Below are 23,514 nucleotides of genomic sequence, written 5' to 3' on the forward strand. Positions count from 1 at the left end.
TTTTGGTCTTCTTCTATATATATATAAGAGAAAGTTTTTGTTTGTTTGTTTGTCTGCGCGCGCTAATCTCCTGAACGGTGAGAGATAGGAGGAAACCTCTAATACAAAAAATGTCGGGACGGGCCCTGGGAAGGTTATAGGCTAGGTGGCGAAGCCGGTCGAGATATGATACCACGTGGGAGATGATATGATACCACGTGGGAGATGATATGATACCACGTGGGAGATGATATGATACCACGTGTGAGATTATGTGATACCACGTGGGAGATGATATGATACCACATGGGAGATGATATGATACCGCGCCCCCCCCCCCCCCCCCCAGAATTCCCGCGCACCTGGAGTGCCAGTTTGCGGGGCAAATGGATGACCCGGCCGAAGCGCCCTCTGGCGACTGGCGGCGTCCGGGGTGCAGGGATGCCAGCTGGGATGCCTCCGGCTGCAACCGGGATGGGTACCGGACCGGGGGGCGGCGTGCCGGCGGGGCTGGGCGGTGCCGGGGGTCCGCCCCCAAGGGGGCGGCCTCGATGCGGGGGCCGAGCCACCGGCGGTGGGTGGTCCACGTCGAGGTGGGCCGGCTTGAGGCGATCTACTGAGACGGGTCGGGAGTACCGCCGAAGTCCAAGGTGAAATGTTTCAACCCGGTCTCCAGCACGCGGAAAGGCCCGTCGTACGGGGGCCGCAGTGGTGTCCGGTGGGCGTCGTGCCGGACGAAGACGTACTCTGCGGTGTGAAGCTCCGGGGCGACGTGCGTAGGTGGGTGCCGGTGGTGCGCCGTCGGCACTGGGGCGAACCTCCGGGCGGTCTCCTGAAGCGCGGAACGCTCCTGCGCTGTGGACCATGGTGCCGTGGGGTCGGGGAGGAACTCGCCCGGCACCAGCAGCGGTTGTCCGAAGACCCGAAGCCGCGGATGCGCGCAGGTCGTCCTTGGGCGCCGTCCGGAGGCCCAGCAGGACCCAGGGGAGCCTGTCGACCCAGCCGCCGTCGCGGAGGGTGGCCCGGAGCGCGGCCTTCAACGAGCGGTGGAACCGCTCGCACAGGCCGTTGGCCTGGGGGTGGTAGGCCGTGGTTCGGTGGAGCTGGACCCCGAGCCCCCGCGCGACCACCCCCCAGAGCTCCCAGGTGAACTGGGGGCCGCGGTCGGACGAGATGTCCAAGGGGCGCCGAACCGGGCGACCCAGGTGGCGATGAACGCCTGTGCGACGTCCGCTGCCGTCGTCGCCGCCAAAGGCATGGCCTCCGGCCACAGGGTGGTGCGGTCCACCATGGTGAGGACATGGGTGAAACCCCGCGAGGGGGGCAGAGGTTAGGAGTCGCGGTTGACGTGAAGTCGACGTGAAGTTGACGTGAAGTCGCGGTTGACGTGAGTCGCGGTTGATCAGGTCCACGTGAACGTGGTCGAACCTACGTTCCGGCATCGTAAACGGGGCCAATGGGGCCTGGGTGTGTCGGTGCACCTTCGCGCGCTGGCACGCGAGGCACGTCCTGGTCCAGCCGCGGACGGCCTTCCGGAGGCCATGCCAGACAAACTTGTCGGCGACCAACCTCTGGGAGGCCTTCGTGCCCGGGTGGGACAGGCCGTGGATGGCGTCAAAAACCTGGCGCTGCCAGCCCGCGGGCACGATGGGGCGAGGCCGCCCGAGGGAGACGTCGCACAAGAGGGCCGTGCCCGTGCCGTCGACCGGCACCTCAGTGACGCGGAGGCCCGTGACGGCGGTCCTCAAGGCCTGGACGCCGGGGTCGGCGGCCTGGTCCGCCGCCATCCGGGCATAGTTGATGCCAAGGTGGACTGCATGGGCAACGGACCGGGAAAGGCAATCCGCCACCGGGTTGTCCTTCCCCGCGATGTGCCGGATGTCCGTCGTATATTCGGACACGGCCGAGAGGTGACGCTGCTGCCAGGCCGACCACGGCTCGGCGACCTTGCCCATCGCGAAGACCAGTGGCTTGTGGTCAACGAAGGCCGTGAACGCATGGCCCTCGAGCAGATGGCGGAAGTGCCTGACCGCCAGGTGAAGCCCGAGCAACTCGCGGTCGAAAGTACTATAACGGCGTTCGGGCGGGCGAAGCTGCCGGCTGAAGAACGCCAGCGGTTGCCAGGCACCACGCACCCATTGCTCGTGCACCGCGCCCACCGCGTAGTCTGAGGCGTCGTTGGTGAGGGCGATCGGTGCATCGGACGCCGGGTGCGCAAGCATGGTGGCGTTAGCCAAGGCGAGCTTCGCGCCCGCGAATGCCGCGTCCATCTGCTCGGTCCAGGTAACGTCACCTTTGCCCGGCTTCCCTCGGAGGGCCTCGTGCAAGGGGCGCAGGAGCTGGGCGATGCGGGGCAGGAACCGATGGTAAAAGTTTACCATGCCCAGGAACTCCTGGAGCCCCTTGATCGTGCGGGGCGCGGAAACCCCTTTACCGCCTCCACCTTGGCCGGTAGGGGGACGGCCCCGTGCCTGGTGACGCGGTGCCCCAAAAAGTCGATGTCGGCGACGCCGAACCGGCACTTGGCGGGGTTCACGATGAGGCCATGCTGGCCCAGGCGTTCGAAAAGCATGCGGAGATGGTGAAGGTGCTCTTCGCGGGCCGCGCTGGCGACGAGGATGTCATCCAGGTAGACGTACAGAAAATCCAAGTCGCGCAAGACGCTGTCCATTAGTCGCTGGAACGCCTGAGCCGCATTCTTCAAACCGAAGGGCATCCGAAGAAATTCGAAAAGTCCGAATGGCGTGATGACCGCCGTCTTCGGGATGTCCTCCGGCCTGACGGGGACCAGATGGTAGTCGCATATGATGTCCACCTTTGAAAAGAAGGACATGCCCGCCAACCGGGCGGAGAAGTCCTGAATGTGGGGGACGGGGTAGCGGTCGGGGGTGGTGGCATCGTTGAGGCGCCGGTAGTCCCCGCACGGTCGCCATCCCCCGTCGGGCTTTGGCACGATGTGGAGCGGCGACGCCCAAGCACTCTCGGAGCGCCGCACGATGCCGAGCCGCTCCAGCGTAGCGAACTCCGCTTTAGCTACCACGAGCTTCGTCGGCTCGAGGTGGCGTGCCCGGGCGTAGACCGGTGGCCCGGCGGTGGGGATGTGGTGTTCCACCCCGTGCTTGACGGCCCCCGCCGAGAAGGTGGGCCGCGTGAGGGCCGGGAAGCCGGCGAGGAGGCGGGTGAATTCGTCCGCTGCCGGAAGCGTACAGATCAACCTGGCCGGAACCGAACCGCTCAGCAAGCCGCTCGGCGAGCCGCTCGATGAGCCGATCCGGGAGCTGCTCAACGAGGCGGGCAGCGCGCAAGCGAGCGAGCTGAACGTCTCGGCCTGGACAAGCCTTCTGTGCTTTACGTCCACCAACAGGCCATTGGCACATAGGAAGTCCGCGCCAAGCAGTGCCATAGGCACGTCGGCAGTGACGAACGACCACCGGAAAACCTGCCCCCCGAACCGCAGAGAAAGGCAGCGTTTTCCGTATGTGCGAATGGACGTACCGTTGGCAGCAAGCAGCGCAGGGCCCCGGCCTGCGGTCTGCTTGTCGGACGTACCGGCGGGAACGACACTCACCTGTGCTCCCGTGTCGCACAGGTAATGGCGCCCGGATAAGGTGTCCGTGATGAACAGTAGGCTGTTTGAACGGCCGGCGCTCAGTGCCACTACCGAGGGCCGGCCCGGGCGTTTCCCGACCTGCCGAATGAGCATGGCGGGCGACATTGCCGAGCCTCGTGGCCGAACTGGGCGTGGAAAAAACACCAGGTTGGCGGCGGAGGCGGCAGAGGCCGCGGTTTTCTCTGCGGCGGCGATGGTGGGCGGGGCGTGGCGGCGGCCACGAGGTGTGCATCAGCATCAGCCACGAGGTGTGCATCAGCATCGGGATGCGCGACGGCCGCGCCAAAACTTGCCTGCGTGTCCAAAGCCGCGAAGAACTTGTCGGCCTCGGCAGCGAGAGCTCGGGGTTCCATCGTCGCAGAACCGGCCAACGCGAGGCGTACTCGTGGCGTCGAAGTACGCTGGCGTCGAAAATGGCGCTGGCGCTGGCGTGGCGCTGGCGTGGCGCTGGCGTCGAAGTACGCTGGCGTCGAAAGCTGGCGTCGAAATAACGCCCGGAATAGAGCGTTTGGGGTTTCGTCGCCCATCAGCGACAGCATGTGGTCCATGCGGACCGACGGTCGCGTGTCACCGAGCTCGGGGAGGTCCAGGAGGCGGTCGGCCCGTGCGTCCACCGTGAGGCCGAACGTGGCGAGGAGGAGACGCTTGATCGCCTCGTACCTGCCGTCGGCCGGTGGGTTCCTCAGGACCGACACGACGCGGGCGGCCGTGTCGGGCCCGAGGGAGGCGACCACGTGGCTCGTCCACCGTGATGCCTCGAAGTCGGAACTGGGCTTCTGCCTGCAGGAACCAAACTTCAGCTTGAGCCTCCCAGAACTCGGGGAGTTTGATTGTGACCGCGTTGGTTGCCATTGCTGTGGCGGGTTCGGGTGGTCAGCGACGGCTGACCAGAACGTCGATGGGTCACCAATGAAGCGCGGTGCTACGCGTGCTACTTGTTTAGCAAGGAGGAAGCGGACAACGCGGTAAGTTCAAAGAGTCTTTATTACAAGAGCTCCACTGTAGCACTGGAGCGCTCCGGGCTGCGCGCCCGGTGTATATCCCGCGGCCACGCCTACCCCTCGGGCGTGGCCGCCGCCCACTTGGTGCGCGGAATGATGCCATCACGCCAGTGAGCTTTCGTGTCCGCCACAATACCACGTGGGATATGATATGGTACAACGTGGTATCATATTAGCATCTCCCACGTGGTACCATATCATCTCCCACGTGGTATTGAAGGAGCGGCGCTCCAACGCGAGTCGAAAGAATTGACGCGACCAAAGACGGAATTCGTCCAAGTTGCTTTATTGAAACAAAACAGCTCAGGTATTCTGACCAAAAGCCCGTTTATCGGGCAGCAATATTGTATATACACATTTATGTCGGGAAGTTTGCCCGGTAAAAGCTATACCGGGCATGCCCGGGTGTCAAGGGCGAGCCTTGGAAAGGCGAGTCTGGACCTGCCCGGGCGTGTTTGGCTGCGGCCTGGCAAGTCGAGGCTGGGCGTGCCCGGGCGCTCTGGACGAGCACTGGAAAGGCGAGAGCGGGCATGCCCGGACGCTCTGGGCGAGCCCTGGAAAGGCGATAGCGGGCATGCCCGGACGCTCTGGGCGAGCCCTGGAAAGGCGATAGCGGGCATGCCCGGACGCTCTGGGCGAGCCCTGGAAAGGCGATAGCGGGCATGCCCGGACGCTCTGGGCGAGCCCTGGAAAGGCGATAGCGGGCATGCCCGGACGCTCTGGGCGAGCCCTGGAAAGACGAGACCGGGCGTGCCCGGGAGGTTCAGGCGTGCCCGGGAACAGTGAGTCCGGGCATGCCCGGGAGAGGCGCGTCTGGCCGTGTTCTGGCCGGTGCAAGGCGATTGTGTGCATCCAGCGGTAACCGCTACACACGCCCCTCCAGAATCGACCTGCACCGGCAGGGTCAATTTAAGGGGGGTCCGGATGACCCGGCCGAAGCGACCCCTGGAGGGTCGTGGGGAGGGGTCCGACATGGTGGTGGGTGGTCGAGCGGGGGGAACTGTGGACGGGGGGCGGCCTCGCCGCGGAGGAAGGGCCAACCGTGGTGGTCGGTCGATGTCCATGTGCGCCGGTTTGAGGCGGTCCACAGAGATCCGGTCCGACCGGCCGCCAACGTCGACGACAAAGGACTTGTCGCCCCGTCGCAGGACCCGGAAGGGCCCGTCGTACGGCGGCCGGAGTGGCCCCCGGTGCGCGTCATGACGCACAAAGACGTACTCCGCTGTGCGAAGCGCCGGGGGGGACGTAGGACTGGGGGCCACCGTGGCGGGACGTTGGCACGGGGGCAAATCGGCGGGCGGCCTCCTGGAGGTCCGAGCGCTGGTGTGCGGCGGACCAGGGACTGGTAGCGTCGCGCACGAACTCACCCGGGACGCGGAGCGGCTGGCCGTAGACGAGCTCGGCGGCGGACGCCCGGAGGTCCTCCTTGGGGGCCGTGCGGAGGCCCAAAAGGACCCACGGCAGCCGGTCGGTCCAACCGTCGTCCTGAAGGCCGGCCATGAGTGCGGCCTTCATGGAGCGGTGAAACCGCTCGCACAACCCGTTGGCTTGGGGGTGGTAGGCCGTGGTGCGGTGCAGCGTGACCCCCAACGAGCGGGCGACCGCGCCCCAAAGTTCGGACGTGAACTGTGGGCCGCGGTCGGACGAGATGTCTGCCGGTGCGCCGAAGCGCGCGACCCAGGTGGCGATGAACGCCTGCGCCACGTCGGTGGTGGTGGTGGAGGTGAGGGGCACGGCCTCCGGCCACCTGGTGGTCCTGTCCACCATGGTGAGCAGGTGGGTGAACCCCCGCGATGGGGGCAGGGGACCCACCAGGTCCACGTGGACGTGGTCGAAACGCCATGCAGGCACGGTGAAAGGTGCCAGCGGGGCCTGGGTGTGGCGGTGGACCTTGGCCCACTGGCAGGCCGTGCAGGCGTTGGCCCAGTCGCGGACGTTCCGTCAAAGGCCGTGCCAGACGAAACGCGCTGACACCAGCTTCTGAGAAGCTTTCCGGCCCGGGTGAGAAAGGCCGTGGATGGAGGCGAAGATGCGGCGCTGCCAGGAAACGGGCACGATGGGGCGAGGCTGGCCCTGGGAGACGTCGCAGAGCAGGACGGTGCCCGCGAAGGGGATGTCGGCCAGGCGGAGGCCCGTGTCCGCCGCCCGGAGGGCCTGCACCGAGGTGTCGGTGGTCTGGTCGGCCGCCATGAGCGCGAAGTCCACGCCGAGGTGGACCGCGTTCGCGCTGGCCCGAGAAAGACAGTCGGCCACAGCGTTGTCTTTGCCGGCGACGTGCCAGATGTTTGTGGTGAATTCCGACACGGCGGAGAGGTGGCGCTGCTGGCGGGCCGACCATGGCTCCGTGACTTTGGCCATTGCGTAGACCAACGGCTTGTGGTCGACGAAAGCCGTGAACGGCGGCCCTCCAGGAGGTGTCGGAAATGGCGAATGGCCAGGAATAGACCGAGCAGCTCGCGGTCGAACGTGCTGTATTTTAACTCGTTCGGCCGGAGCTGCCGGCTGAAAAAAGCGAGTGGCTGCCAAACCCCGTCCACCCATTGTTCATGGACGGCACCCAACCGCGTAGTTGGAGGCGTCCGTAGTGAGGGCGATGGGCGCGTTGAGCACCGGGTGAGCCAGCAGCGTTGCGTCGGCGAGGGCCCGTTTTGCGCTCGCGAAGGCCGCGTCCATGGCCGCGGACCAAACGATGTCATGCTTGGCCGGCTTGCCCCGGGGGGCCTCGTAAAGGGGCCGCATGAGCTGAGCAGCGCGGGGCACGAATCGGTGATAAAAATTCACCATGCTGAGGAACTCTTGTAGGGCCTTGATGGAACGGGGACGCGGGAACGTGGTGATGGCCGAGACCTTGGTCGGCAGCGGCACGGCCCCGGTCTTGGTGATGCGGTGGCCCAAAAAGTCAACGGTCGTCGTGCCGAAGTGGCATTTGGCCGGGTTGACAATTAAGCCGTGCTCGCTGAGGCGACCGAGCAGTGTTCGGAGGTGGAGGAGGTGCTCGGCGCAGGACGTGCTGGCGACGAGGATGTCGTCCAGATAGACGAAAAGAAATGGCAGGTCGCGCAGCACGCCGTCCATTAAGCGCTGGAACGCCTGGGCCGCGTTCTTGAGGCCAAACGGCATCCTCAAAAATTCGAACAGGCCGAACGGCGTGATGACGGCCGTCTTCGGGACGTCGGCCACCCGGACAGGTACCTGGTGGTATCCCCGTATCAGGTCAATTTTGGAAAATATGACCCGTCCCGCCAAACGGGCGGAAAAGTCCTGGATGTGCGGGATCGGGTACCTGTCGGGGGTGGTAGCGTCGTTGAGGCGGCGGTAGTCGCCACACGGGCGCCATCCGCCCCCCGGCTTTGGCACGATGTGCAGTGGTGAGGCCCACGCGCTATTGGAGCGCCGCACGATGCCGAGGTGCTCCAACGCGTCGAACTCGGCCTTTGCCATGGCGAGCTTGCATGGGTCGAGGCGGCGGGCCGTGGCGTAGACCGGCGGGCCCGTAGTGGGTATGTGGTGCTCGATCCCATGCCGCACTGCGACGGCCGAAAACGTCGGCCGTGTGAGGGCCGGGAATTCCGCGAGCAGGCGAGCGAACTCATTCGCCGTCGGGAGGGCGCACGCCAGTTCGGTCGGCGCGGAGCTGCTCATCGTGCACGCCAGGGAGCTGAAGGTCTCGGCGTTGACAAGGCGACGACGTTTGACGTCGACCAGCAGCCCGTGCGCGCAGAGGAAGTCGGCACCCAGCAAAGCCATGGGGACGCAGGCGGTCACAAAGGTCCACTGAAAGCGCTGGCTGCCGAAGCAGAGGGTGACGTTGCGCGGGCCGAAAGTGCGTATGCCCGAGCCATTAGCAGCGACCAAAGAGGGGCCGCAAACGGCGTCCTGCCTGTCCTGCTCGGAGGCGGGTATGACGCTCAGTTGGGCGCCGGTGTCACAAAGGAAATGCCGCCCGGACGCTTTGTCCCGAATGAAAAGCAAGTTGCCCGGGTGGCCGGCGCTCATGGCTGGGAATGAACGCCGGCCCGGCCGTTTCCCGACTTGCCGAAAGTGCACGGGGGTCGGCACGTCCGAGCCTTGTGTCCGAACCTGGCGTGGTAAGAACACCACGCCTGGTCAGGTGGAGGCCCCGGCCGTCGTGTCGGAAGCGGTCGGTGCGGCGTGGCGGCCGCCAGTTTCAACGGCAGTTCGGCCTCCAACCGCGCAGGGCGCTCGGGCGTCGTGGGCGTCGCCTCGGACGGCGGCAGGCTCCAGGTAGCCGCGCCGATGTGTTGGCCCGCCGAGGAGATCTTATCGGCTTCCCTGGCGAGGGCGCGGGGATCGGTGATCGACGTGCCAGCCAGGGCGAGGCGTACCGGGTGAGGCAGCTGGCGAAGGAACAACTCGCGGAACAGAAAATCCGGAGAGTGCTCACCGAGCAACGAGAGCATATAGTCCATGCGCTCGGACGGGCGCGTGTCGCCGAGCTTGGGCAGGTCGAGCAGGCGCCGTGCGCGTGCCACCGGTGAGAGGGCGAAAGCGTCGAGGAGGAGCGTCTTCAGCGCGTCATACTTGTCGGCAGCCGGCGGGTGCTCGAGGAGGCTCAGGGCGCGGGCCGCGGTGGCGGAACCGAGCGCTGCCACGACGTGGTGGAAGCGGGTGTCGTCCGCGGTGATGCCTCGCAGGGCGAACTGGGAGTCCGCCTGGGCGAACCAAACAGCCGCGTGAGCCTCCCAGAAGGTAGGCAGTTTAAGAGTCACTGCCGTGTCCATGTCGGTAGGTCACCAGTGAAGGAGCGGCGCTCCAACGCGAGTCGAAAGAATTGACGCGACCAAAGACGGAATTCGTCCGAGTTGCTTTATTGAAACAAAACAGCTCAGGTATGTGGTTTGATCGTGGTATGTGGTAAACAAAGGTATGTGGTAAACAAAACAGCTGATCAAAAGCCCGTTTATCGGGCAGCAATATATATACACATTTATGTCGGGAAGTTTGCCCGGTAAAAGCTATACCGGGCATGCCCGGGTGTCAAGGGTGAGCCTTGGAAAGGCGAGTCTGGACCTGCCCGGGCGTGTTTGGCTGCGGCCTGGCAAGTCGAGGCTGGGCGTGCCCGGGCGCTTTGGACGAGCACTGGAAAGGTGAGAGCGGGCATGCCCGGACGCTCTGGGCGAGCCCTGGAAAGGCGATACCGGGCATGCCCGGACGCTCTGGGCGAGCCCTGGAAAGGCGATAGCGGGCATGCCCGGACGCTCTGGGCGAGCCCTGGAAAGGCGAGAGCGGGCATGCCCGGACGCTCTGGGCGAGCCCTGGAAAGGCGAGAGCGGGCATGCCCGGGAAAGACGAGACCGGGCGTGCCCGGGAGGTTCGGGCGTGCCCGGGAACAGTGAGTCCGGGCATGCCCGGGAGAGGCGCGTCTGGCCGTGTTCTGGCCGGTGCAAGGCGATTGTGTGCATCCAGCGGTAACCGCTACAGTATCACATAATCTCCCACGTGGTATCATATCATCTACCACGTGGGAGATGATATGATATACCACGTGGGAGATGCTATTATATCATATCATCTACCACGTGGGAGATGATATGATATACCACGTGGGAGATGCTATTATATACCACGTGGGAGAAGAGATGACATCACATGGGAGATGATCGATATGATAGATACAACGTGCGATCTTGTTGAGGCAAATGACACCCAAATGCGCGTTACACGTTGGTGGCTTTTTATTATTATTCACACTTTTATTTAACTTCATCTGAACTTTGTTTGTTTGTCCCGTTTCAAAGCTTTGAGCCGTTCCTTTTCTAGGTTCCATACGTCCTAGAGAGCTGAAATTCGGCCCACGGTCCTCTTTTCTGGTAAATTTTCGTCTCTCAAAATGTAATTAAAAATAAATAAATAAATAATAAAATTAGTTTAAAACTTTTTTAAAATAATAGTGTGTCGCCCTAAAACGTTTTTTTGGGGGGATGCAAGATCGAGGCTCGTGTAAGAGCTAAATGTTTTTTCGTTTACCGGTACTTGTTTATAAGCGAATCTAGTGGAAGATGTTTGTCTCCAGCGTTCACTTTTACCATTAGGCGCATTTGGTTACCTTGTGGTCCTGATTCTTTGCTGGCGCCTGCTGTGAGCCTCCAGTTTTCCTGGGATATTTTTCCTCCTCTTTGGGATCTGTCATCTATTTATTACGTACGCGAATATAGCCGAATTTTTGATTACCTAACCAGCAATCGTCACCCACCCTTAATCATTGTTTTTTCTGATAAACATGAAACAGTTGTTCGTGGTTTCTCTGTACTAATCTAGCAAAGCGTATCGTCTGAAATTCGTGCAATGTTTGTGAATCTGACGGTGTAGTTCGCGTCATCTTCAGTGTGACGTTTGTTTATTTTTCTATTTTCACACAATGAACAGGTTCAGTCTTAGTCTTTGGTGTGCACTAACCGTCTATATCAGAAATTCTGAAATCAAATCTGAAGAAATGACAAGCGCTCGTGCCTAGTGGTACGTTATTTCATTTTTAATTCAAAATGGCGGCGGTGCAAGTGCGAAATCATCCTCACGACTTTCTCTTCGGAAGCGTTCCCCAGATGCCTTCTTGGGATGCCGCTGAGGTTTCCACTGGGGTACGTACCGGTCGGTATTCGTGGTGCCATTGGTATTTGAATTGGGTTATCAGTGGTGTTTGAATATTTCCAAGTTGCTTTTCGGTAATCTTTAATTATCATTATGACCTTTTTTCTTTCTTTCCTTACAAAGTCGAGGCTCATGGAAGAGTAAAAAGGCAACAAATTGTGAGACTGAGAGGGGCCACGGTTGGACAAAACGGGAAGGGAATGAAGATGCAATATGGAGAGAGGAGCAACATGGTAACCTGCAAGTTGGTTGAGTGAAGTATGGTTAATAACTAGAACGGTACTCAGCAGTAGAGAGCATACATCCGCCATGTGAACAGTTTACATTTTGTATCCCAGAGTAGACCAAAAAATTACAATACAAAATCGCATTTGATCAAAATCATCCGTCCACAACTTTGTGAGATATCCTGCTATGTGTCGGTTTTGGCCCTATCTCCCAATGGCGAAGAATCACTCAAAAATTAAATAAATCTCATGCGAATCCACATTCAGATCTTCACCAAAATCAAATCGAATCGTCCTTGTCAGACACCCAACCTGTCCACCAAGTTTCGTCCAAATCCGTCCACAACCTTTTGAGATATCCCACAATGTATCGTTTTTGGCCCTATCTCCCAATGGCGAAGAATCACTCAAAAATTAAATAAACCTCATGCGAATCCATATTCAGATCTTCACCAAAATCAAATCGAATCGTCCTTGTCAGACACCCAACCTGTCCACCAAGTTTCGTCCAAATCCGTCCACAACTTTTTGAGATGGACGTTTGGAAAGATGGAAAATGGAAACGAGATGGAAAACGAGATGGAAACGAGATGGAATCCACGGAATCATCCACGAGATGGAAACTATGTATTGTTTTTGGCCCTATCTCCCAATGGCGAAGAATCACTCAAAAATTAAATAAATCTCATGCGAATCCATATTCAGATCTTCACCAAAATCAAATCGAATCGTCCTTGTCAGACACCCAACCTGCCCACCAAGTTTCGTCCAAATCCGTCCACAACTTTTTGAGATATCCCGCAATGTATCGTTTTTGGCCCCATCTCCCAATGGCGAAGAATCACTTAAAAAATGTCGTATCCGGATCTTCACCAAAATCTAATAATTTCGTCCTTGTCACATACGCTACGTCTCTGCCAAATTTTGTCCGAATCTGTCCACAACTTTTCGAGATATTTTGTTCACAAACAACCAGACAGACCGGTGAAAACATAACCTCCATCCACTTTTGGTGGCGGAGGTAATGAGGTAAGAAAATATCGTTGGTACAATAGGAATGGGGAATCATGACGTCAGATGGTGGTGCACCACTTGCTCTATGCCCTCGAGGGAATATCCTCAGGTGGCGAGTTTCACAAACAGAAGAGTGGAGTGTGAGTGTGCGGTAAGCCAGTATGTTGGGAGTTTAACCAGGAGGGCTGATAGTGGAACAGGCCTTGTGCTTCAAACCATTGAGTGAGAGATATTGAGATAAAGGAGAGAAGAGGTGAGATGCTGGGACCCCAGCCCATAGTGGAGAGTATTACTCCATTGAGCTATGGACAAAGCCCTTGTAGACTGAGTACTTCTGATTTGTCAAGGATTGACTTGAAACGTCAGATGTACAGTCAGCTGCTGACTTTCGAACCAGACATTGCTGTACATGATTGGCCCAGGAGATGTGGCTGTCGGTGAGATCTAGAATTTCAAGAGATTGAACCTTTTCCAGTTGCTCATCATGGGAATAGTTAGATCGGTTCGTTTGGTGATCCTTCCAGAGTTAGACTGCAGGATTCGAAGATGGATTCCATTTATCAGAACGGGATCCAGCAGAGAGTGCTGCAGTTGTTTTCTGCGTGTCAGTAGGACGGGGGTACTGTAGGACACAATGTGCAGCATTCTGCAAAAGATACGTTGGCTTTCCAGAGCTTTGGTGAGGTAGTCTATAATCGATGAGGAGAACCAAGACTGGGCCCACGACACTGCCTTGGGGAACTCCAGCCTCCACTGGAAGAGGTCGGGAGAGGCTTCCATTGCTGGCTTTTTGGTCTGCAGTTGAGAGATTTCATTTTCGTGGAAACATGATGTGAGGTGGCCAAAGGAGGACAGGCTAAAGTTAGGAGACAAAGGAGAAGCAAGAACACCGGGAAGGATTTGAGAACATGGGCAATGACACTGTATGGTCCCATCGCCAATGAAAACTCGAGGCAAAAGACTACTTTGTCTGCCTTTGAGGGTGTGGGAGAGAGGGCACCAAGAAGGCAATGACTTTGAGGGGGTAAGGTGGAATATTGAGTGTGATTGGTTGGATATACTTCATCATTTTAGTAATACATATATTTTTTATCACTTTATCATCATTACCTGTGCTAGAAGGACCCGATCCCTAAAGGGTGATATTGTTTTCAATCGTGCAATACATTCTTCTTCCACATCCCTTAATTTGGGCAACATTATATAGGTAATAGACGCTGCTTTGATCGCTCCTGAAAATATAATTAACCCAGGTTAGGTGCAGTGCCTTCAGAAAGTATTCACACCGCTTGACTTTATTCACATTTTGTCTTACAGCCTCAATCTAAAATGGTTTAAATTGAGATTCTTTGTCACAGATCTACACATCATACTCCATAATGTCAAAGTGGGTTTTTTTTTGTTTGTTTTGTTTTTTTTTTTTACAAATTTTTACAAAATAATTAAAAATGGAATACAGAAATATCTAATTTACATAAGTATTCAACCCCCTGTGTTAATACTTCGTAGAAGTGCCTTTGGCAGTGATTACCGCTTTGAGGCTTCCTGGGTGTGTCTGTATCAGCTTTGCACATCTGTATTTGGGGAGTTTCTCCGATTCGTCCTTGCAGATTTGCTCAAGCTCTGTCAAGTTGGATGGGAAGGATCTGGTCGGTGAACAGCAATCTTGAAGTCTTTCCACAGATTATCAATGGAATTCCAGTCTGGGCTATTGCTGGGCCACTCAAAGACTTTCACATTTTTGTTCTGAAGCCATTCCAGTGTTGCTTTGGCTGTGTGCTTGGGGTAATTGTCCTGTTGGAACGTAAATCATCGTCGCCGTCTCAGGTCTTTTGCACTCTTCTGCAGGTTCTCCTCAAGAATTTGCCTGTATTTGGCTCCATTAATTGTCCCCTCTATCCTTGCAAGTATCTTAGTCCCTGCCACTGAAAAGCATCCCCATAGCATGATGCCTCCACCACCATGCTTTACGGTCGGGATGGTGTTAGATCGGTGATGAGCTGTGCTCGGTTTCCAATTTTTCAATTTTCGTCTCGGCAGACCACAGAACCTTTCGGCTTATGCTCTCAGAATCTTTCACGTGCCTTTTTGCTAATTCCAGGCGTCCTGTCATGTGCATTTTTACTCAGGAATGGCTTCTCTCTGGCCACTCTCCCATAAAACTTAGAAATGTGAAGTGCTGCAGAGACTGTTGTCCTTCTGGCAGGTTCTGCCCTCTCAGCCAAGGAACTCTATTTCTGTCAAAGTGGTCATTGGGTTCTTCGTCGCCTGTTAAATGCATGCTACTCCTGCACCGCTCTTTAGGTTTCTTACCATATTTCTCTCCAGTGAGTATCAAGTAATGTAAGTGGTGAGTTTGCTCAAGTCAGGGTGAATTTTGTTTGTGATTTCCTTTTCATGCTGGTTCTTTGGAAACCATGCAGTTAAATACATTTTATTGATTTTATTACATAAAGTTTCCCTTTTGAAGTGGACAAGCCATGGAATATCAATTTGTAACTGTTGAAATATATTTTCATAACAGATACCTGGATACCTGAAGCATTTCAAGATGAACTTTTATAAATATTGTTTGACTTGATTGAATCGTTCTTCTTCATTATAGGGGCTCTTTGCACTGGCTGTCTTTGCATTTTGGACATTTTAAAATGTAGTATAATAGATTGTAACGTTTCCCGGTATCAGTGTCATGTCTGTTTACGTTTGATAATCTCTGAAATTTTAATTCCATTCCATGCTTGTGTTTTCCAGACGACCATCATGGCGGTGGAGTTTGACGGTGGAGTAGTAGTTGGAGCAGACTCGCGTACAACAACAGGGTAAGGCGTCACAATAGGAGACACCTTTGATATCAAAGCAGTTCTTTTCCGCAAGTAATTTTTTTTGTCCGGCAGATATTTTTCATTGATTGTCCTTCATTTATCTGAAAAGCTTGCATCAATAATTGTCTGAGAGTGAAACGAAGGAGAAATGTGTCACCAGAAAGTCAGTGCGAATGACTGGTTGCAGGAAAAGCATCTGTCAGGAATCTCAAGTCATTCGTTTGTGGTGATAATTTATTGGACATTCGCTTATCTTATCTTCCACGCAAGTCATTACATTGCTGTCTGTTCAAATCCCTCTCTCCATCCAGACCTTACGTGGCAAACCGTGTGACGGATAAACTCACGCCTATCCACGATCGCATCTTCTGTTGTCGCTCGGGCTCGGCAGCCGACACTCAGGCAATTGCCGATGTGGTGACGTACCAGCTTGCTTTCCACAGGTCGGTGTATGACGTCACAACCGTTCAGCCTTTCGCATTTGAATCTTTCGATGAAACGTCATCACATGGATGCTTTCCTTCAGCACAGATTATGCTTTCTTTCTTTCTTTTCATATCTAGGCGGTCATTATTGTTTCCTGGAGGAAGGCCACTTGTACTGTTTTCAAGCAGTTCTCCTGTAAAGATTGAATAATCTGCCAATTTTTTGTTTCTGATAAACTAAACAAAATATGTAAAGTGAAAACTGTTGGGTTTGTAGAATGTACAAAAATTATATGGTCATTTGTCATCAAGGGAGTGTGGTTAAATTGTTCAGTCACACGAACCTGGTTCCAGCTCTTTCACAAGCAAACGATTATATATTGTACTGGAACGGCACTCGGTAGAGCGCATTCCTCCACCAGGCTGAACAGTTTGTTTTTGTACCCCATTGATAGGACCGGATCTGGATTCAGACCTGAATCAAATTCTAATCGGCCTGTTCTTGTCACCTAACCAACTTGTCCAACAAGTTTCATTATAAACCGTCCATAACTTTTTTAAACATCATGTTATATATCGCTTTTCACCCGATCTCTCAATGATGACGAATCACTTAAAGATTAAATAATTCTCATATCCGAATCCATATTCAGATCTTCACCAAAATCGAATAAATTAGTTGTCACATGAACAACCCGTCCACCAAGTTTCATCCGATTCCGTCCACAACCTTTTACCTTCGCCAGCAAAGGTGATGGAGGTTATGTTTTCACCCCTGTCTGTCTGTCTGTCTGTTTGTTTGTCCGTTTCTTTGTCAGTTTGTTTGTGAACAAGATATCTCAAAAAGTTGTTGACGGATTTGGACAAAATTTTGCAGAGATGTGTAGCGTATGTGACAAGGACGAAATTATTAGATTTTGGTGAAGATCCGGATTTGGCTACTATAATTTTTTAAGTGATTCTTCACCATTAGGAGATAGGGCCAAAACCGATACATAGCAGGATATCTCAAAAAGTTATGGATGGATTTGGACGAATCTTGTTGGACCGCTTGTGTGTGTGACCAGGAAGAATCGATTCAATTTTGGTGAAGATCCGGATCCGGATCCAGCTAGTATAATTTTTTAAGTGCTTCTTCATAATTGAGTGATATGGCCAACCAGGCGGAGGTATGTTCTTTATTGAGTGCCGTTCTAGTTGAAGTGCCGTTCACCATTTCACGTGACGGGAAAATTGCCGAGTTGACAGTCGATCCTGGCATGACACGTACTTGGCTTGGACGCGTAACTCTGAGTTGGAGTTCCGGAACATGGTTCGGGTACAGCACTATGGTCATGTGACCTGTATTTAAGAATTTGCTGTCACTATAATGTGCGAACCACGGAAGATTTAACCAAACTTGGCATCAGTGTGGACTGCAATACAAAGATGAACTTATTCAGTTTTAGGTTCAACAGGTCAAAGGTCATGTGTCCTTTGAAAATCTTTTTCAGACAACAACTTGAGTTTGAAGCATCTGATGTCGTCTCTTCTACTTATCTCTATTCTCTCTCTCTCTCTCTGTCTCTGTCTCTGTCTCTGTCTCTCTCTCTCTCTCTCTCTCTCTCTCTCTCTCTCTCTCTCTCTCTCGCGCCCTCTGCTGGCTGTCGGTGTGTTTGGGCGCGGCAAGATGGTGGCTGTGCATGTGTGGTGAGGTACGAGCTGCTCTGCTGTTCTACTCCTTTGTCCCTTTCCACGTCGTATCTCACCTTTTCCTTCCCCCTGTTCGTTTATCTTTACATCCTTACTCTGCATTTGTGCCCCAACCCCTCCCCTTTGATCAGACCCAACACTTCGGGGCTTCGGCCTCCCCCATCCCCCTCTGCCTCCCTTTTCCCTCCTCGATTCCCTTTTTCTTATCTCGTTTGTATTTATATTCACTCCGTGTCCTTTGTTTCCTTTTCCATTTTCTGAGAGAGAGAAAGAGAGCCCGCAGCTGTTTGTGGATAACTTTTGCATTAATCGGCGGCCCATCCCGTCCTCCGGCTGATCGCTTTTTTCTCCACCAGCTGTGTTTGTTTTCGCCTTTGAAAATCTGTCTCGGCTCGTAATTAATTAATCACTGTTCGAGAGCGATATTCACTCTCCCGTCCTCGTCCCCCCCCCCCGTCCTCCCCCCCCCATCCCCCGTCCCCCGTCCCTCGTCCCTCGTCCCCCGTCCCTCGTCCCCCGCCCCCCGTCCCCCGTCCCTCGTCCTTCGTCCCCCGTCCCTCGTCCCCCGTCCCTCGTCCCTCGTCCCCCGTCCCTCGTCCCCCGTCCCTCGTCCCCCGTCCCTCGTTCCCCGTCCCACCCCCATCCTCGTCCCTTGTCCCCCCCCCTCGTCCCCTGTCCCACCCCCCCCTCGTCCCCTGTAAATTATGACTTCGTTTTCGCGTTACGCAGCATATGAAGCGTTAACTCGTAGACATGGCGTCGTTTGTGTCCCACCGAACGAGGTCAGCGTCGAAGACCTCGTTATTGCTGTGGGCAACATAATCGGTATTGATAAAGTTCGCGCGGCCTCGCGAATGAACAAACGTGTCGTTATTTTCGTATCCGAGGCTGAACTGGTTCACGAGATTGTACGTACAGGATTATCGACAGATGACGGACATTTCGTACTCGTGTCCCCTCTCGACACTCCAGCCGTTAAGGTCATCATCTCGAACTGTCCTCCATTCCTGAAGAACGAGAGACTGGTCTCCGAACTATCTCGTTATGGTACTGTGGTTTCGCATGTCACGATGTTACCTTTACGTTGCCAGGACGACCGGGCTAAACATGTGATGTCTTTCAGGAGACAAGCTTATCTTGTACTTCCTCCTTCTAACGTCGAAAGAACGCTGAACATTGTTTTGAAATTCAAAATTGATAATCATGATTACCAATTATACGTAACCACTGATACCTTGAAATGTTTTGAATGTGGTAAATTCGGACACCTGAAACGCTCTTGCCCAAAAACGGCTTCGTCGAACGATGGGACAAACCACGTAAACAACAAGGATTCTTCTTCTTCATCTTTTGCTTCGGCTGTGAAGGGAACATCTTCCATGTCCGGCAATAACGCTCAGCCTTCCCATCCCGATGATCCAAACAGCACAACGAACGTCGGGGATGGTTTCACCATTGTTCCGTCAAGAAAGAGAAAGACCCTTCCCGACGGTCATTTAACTCAGAAAAAGGCAGCATTTAACAATAAGCAACCTGTCGGTAACACCCCCCCCCCAGTCGTGACCGATGCCACTCTACAAGGCTTACCTGGGACAAACCCTGTACCTACAGCCAACAAGTTCGGCCCCCTTTCATGTGAGGACATAGACGTTCCACATGCAGGGACTGGTTTACCTGTTAACAAATCAAATGGAATCGTCTCACCTGTTACGGACTCGGCTATTGGAAAGTCCTCTGATGATTTTGCTGAGACCACTGGTGATGAACCTGCTGAGACCACTGGTGATGAACCTGTCGAGAACATGGATGATGAACCTGCTGAGACCATTGGTGATGAACCTGCCGAGACCACTGGTGATGAACCTGCCGAGACCACTGGTGATGAACCTGCTGAGACCATTGGTGATGAACCTGCCGAGGCCACTGGTGATGAACTTGCTGTCACTTTGGAAAATGTTAATCCTGAGCATGATGATGCTGAATTCCCGCCAGCAGAAAATAGCGAAACTGTCCCAGTTACTGCTCTCACTTCATCACCGGGTGAAGCTGGAATCGCAGGAATCAATATCTTGCAAGAGACTCCTATTCTGCTAGATACCGCCACACCATCGGAGGTTGTTGCAGTCGGGGGAAGCAACATCGCTGCATCTGCTGATGCTGTTTCTGTTTCACAAAATCCACAGATTATTGCTGTTATTCCTCAAAGCAATGTTCCCACGGTGGGAGAGCACACAGATGTTACAACTAGTGCAGGTCCGTGTGCCAATATTGATGACAGCAGCGACATGCAGGATTATACAAGCTTGTGTGATTCGGAAATTAAAACTGACTCCGACGAATCTGACCTGGAGGAAGCAAACAGCCAGGTGGAAGCAATGGAGAAACCTACCAGTCTAGGTCCTACTTCCCCTGAACAAATACGACTTTTCTTGCAAAATACGTACAGGAAACGCAGTATAAACCTAACAGAATACTTTCCCGATTTACCGTCCTTCCTTGAGTGTGCTCAGGCTATTATACGCAGGCCTGACTTATTCAACTTTCCTCAGACACATTGTCACCGTTTAAGAAAATTGATCGCCAAGACGAAAAAGACTCTAAGTTAATTCATGGTGAGTTTCAAGATTGGAACAGTAAATGTCAATGGTGGTGGAAGTTCACTCCGCCAGATCCAAATCAAGCAGCTGATAAACGCAAACGGTCTCGACATAGCGTTGTTGCAGGAGACCCACGCTGTCAGATCTGTTCAGGCCCAGTGGCGGCTCATTATGGATAAGGAGTGTTTCTTTAGTAACAGCTCCTCGTCTAAGGCAGGAATCATGTTTGTCTTAGGGAAACATTTCCAACCATCCTCGCTTCAATTTGCGAACATCATTGATGGCCATCTTGCCTCTGTGACTTTCTATCTCAATCAGGTCAAGTTTACAATCCTTAATGTGTATGCTCCAAGCAAAAATGGTGAGCGGATCTCCTTCTTTGCTGAACTGAGAAAGTTCCTCCAAACACTGGATCTGCAGACTTGTCTAATTATTGGTGGCGATTTTAACTGTACTGTTAATGCCTCATGCGACCGAAACGGGCCGGAACCTCAACCATGTACCGCAAAACTCTTTGCAAATATCATCGCAAAATATAATCTCCATGATGTCTGGCGCTTGCAACACCCTTCCGAACAATCCTACACATGGTGTCGTTGTTCCAACAACCACATCTCACTTGCGAGGCTTGATCGCATTTATGTAAATTCTCACCTGTTACATGGAGTTTGCAAATCTGACATCGTGCCTTCCGGTTTCTCCGATCACTTCCTAGCTCGAGCATTCGTTCAACTCTCGAAACCGTGTCCAGGGAGTTCTCACTGGAAGTTCAACAATAGTTTAATAGAAGACTTCAACTTTATTCAGGCTTTTGAATCTTTCTGGACAGATCTCTTGGAACGGAAGCTAAGCTGTTCTGTTAACCCACTGGTGTGGTGGGATCTAGTAAAAACCCAAATCAAAGGCTTCTGCCAACAATACCAGAGCTTCTCAAAAAGGGCTGATTATGAAGCAAGGAAATTATTGCAATCAGAGATTTTACATCTTCAGAGGGTCACAGGACAAAATAATAATGTGCAAAGAGCCTTAACCGAAAAACAGTCTTTATTGAAAGAAATAACTGAGAGGAATGCACGTGGTGCCCTAGTTCGGATGAGGGTGCAGCACCTTAACGAGACAGACATACCAACTAAGTATTTTTTTTCCTTAGAGAAACGCCTCCCGAACAAACAGCTCTCTCAACTGCGTTTGGCAGACTCATCCATCACTTTCAACCAATCAGTTATTAAACTTTTCACAAAGGAATATTTCTCGAAAATATACTCGATGGAGCAAATAAATCCCGTCAGTGTCGCCTCTATCTCCGTAGGGCTGCCAGTGTTGTGTGAGGGTGGACGTTCCTACCTGGAGGGGCCCATTACCTTGGACGAACTTGGCGCCGCTCTGCACAGCCTTGCTGTTGGGAAAGCGCCCGGATTGGACGGACTCACAACTGAATTTTATAATAAATTCTGGCATCTACTGGGTCCCGAACTCCTCAACACCTTGAACGCAAGCTGCCAGCTTGGAGAGCTCCCTCAGAGTTGCCGACGGGCTATTCTCACCCTCATTCCAAAGAAAGGAGACTTGCTCTATATTAAAAACTGGCGCCCAATCTCTTTGCTATGCACAGACTATAAAGTATTCTCAAAAGCCCTGGCATTGCGACTTACTCCTCATCTCTCCTCATTGTTGAAAGAAGACCAATGTTATTGTGTACCCAAGCGCTCCATCTATGACAACATCTCCCTTGTAAGAGACATGATTGAACTGTGCAAAGAAAACCCCACAGATTTGGGACTCCTTCTCCTTGATCAGGAGAAGGCCTTTGACCGCGTCGATCATCGGTACCTCTTCAAAGTGCTTGAACGGTTTGGACTTGGTCCGACCTTCATTTCTTACATTAAGATACTGTATAACAATATCTCTAGTGTGCTTAAGATAAACAATGGACTTGTTACACCCTTGCCTGTCAACAGGGGAATTCGACAAGGTTGCCCCCTCTCTGGCTTGCTCTATGCTCTCTCCATCGAACCCTTACTGGGTTATTTGCGTGCTAGACTAACCGGGGTTGGGTTTTCTCATCTTGAACGGCCCATTAAGGTGCTGGCATATGCTGATGATGTGTGTGTTTTTGTGCGGAACCTCAATGACATTAACGTTGTCCGTTATTGTCTATCCGTGTTTGAAAAGGCTTCTTCAGCCAAAGTGAATTGGGAGAAAACGAGCGCCATTTGGCTTGGTCCGTCATGTCACTCGGCACCCAAACTTCCTGCTCCTCTTGCATGGGCCACTGATGGCGTGAAATACCTTGGAGTGTTCTTGGGTAATGACGCCACAGTAGCAAAGAATTGGGCTGGTCTGTTGGATCTTGTTGAAGGGAAACTGCAAAAATGGAGAAATCTGATAACACAACTGTCTTATCGTGGAAGGGTCTTGGTGATCAACAGTTTGGTGGCCTCTACCCTATGGCACAGGTTCTTTGTGCTGCACCCTCCGGTAGTGTTGCTTCAACAGCTCCAGAAGTGCTTTGTGTCTTTCTTCTGGGATGGAAAGCACTGGTTGCGACCCGAGGTCCTCAGCTTGCCACTGACCGATGGAGGCCAAGGCCTGGTTGACATAAAGAGCCGGTTAATGGCCTTTCGACTTTCGGTTGCTCTACGCATGCTGTACATGCACCCCTCTCCACCTTGGGTCGGCGTCGCTCGTCGGCTTTTGCAGCAGGCGGGGAGACTAGGCTATGACCACGCTATATTCTTGATGGATCTCTCGCATCTTGATATGTCTCCCCTCTCCAGGTTTTATCAAAGTGTACTAAACGCATGGCGAACTCTAACAACAACAAGAGCTACGCATTCGTACACAAAGCAAATGTTCTTGATGGAACCTTTGTTTTACAATTCAATTTTCCATGATATGCCTGCTGATAGGTGCCTCGTTCAACGCTTTGTCGCGAAGAACATAAAATCGGTCGCCGATCTTTTAAGCCCAAGTGGCAGTTGGATTGGAGCTGATGCATTGGCAAGCCTGGTTGGCGTGCGATCCTCCAGAGTTGTGGCACGTATGCTACGCTGTGTGCTTCATACCTATGTACAGCTTTCACCTAACTGGGAGCAAGTCCAAGCAGACAATGAACAAGGTGCCTCTCCTGCTACCTTTCCTGAACTTATTTGCAAGTTTTCTCTTGCCAACTCTCCTCCGTGTACCCCCTTTAGCATAGGATTCAATGGGTTTCCGAAACAAAAAGACCTCTATTTGGGTTGCGTAAGTTTCCTTTTGCAAGGGCAAATGACACCGCGGAGGGTTCGATGGAGAGACCTCTTACCTTGTTCCCCCCCATATTTTCCTAATTGGAAAGGATTCTATCATCCTCCTGTGCCGCCACGACATGGTGACCTCCAATGGAGACTTGCACACTGGATCCTCCCCTCTAACCACTTGCTGCACCGCTTCTCAAGTCTCCTAGCAGATGAATGTCCCTTTTGTAAAAGACCTGAAAACCTCTTTCATATTTATGTTGAATGTCAACGGTTGGCTCCTTTATTTATCTTTCTTAAGA

At 53.6% G+C, this 23,514-nt stretch overlaps 1 protein-coding gene across 1 annotated transcript in view; it reads left to right on the plus strand.

Annotated features, from left to right (window-relative positions):
- The first annotated feature begins 11,026 nt into the window (after positions 1-11,026).
- Positions 11,027-23,514, plus strand: part of LOC137414911 (proteasome subunit beta type-6) — a 34,630-nt gene continuing 22,142 nt past the window's right edge. The window contains exons 1-3 of the mRNA XM_068100467.2: positions 11,027-11,189; positions 15,192-15,259; positions 15,574-15,705. Coding sequence (XP_067956568.1) covers positions 11,094-11,189; positions 15,192-15,259; positions 15,574-15,705 — 296 coding nt within the window. The 5' untranslated portion in view covers positions 11,027-11,093. The remainder of the gene's footprint in view (positions 11,190-15,191; positions 15,260-15,573; positions 15,706-23,514) is intronic.

The sequence above is a fragment of the Myxine glutinosa genome, chromosome 4 (genome assembly GCF_964187855.1).
Source record: "Myxine glutinosa chromosome 4, kmMyxGlut1.1, whole genome shotgun sequence".
Taxonomy (NCBI): domain Eukaryota; kingdom Metazoa; phylum Chordata; class Myxini; order Myxiniformes; family Myxinidae; genus Myxine; species Myxine glutinosa.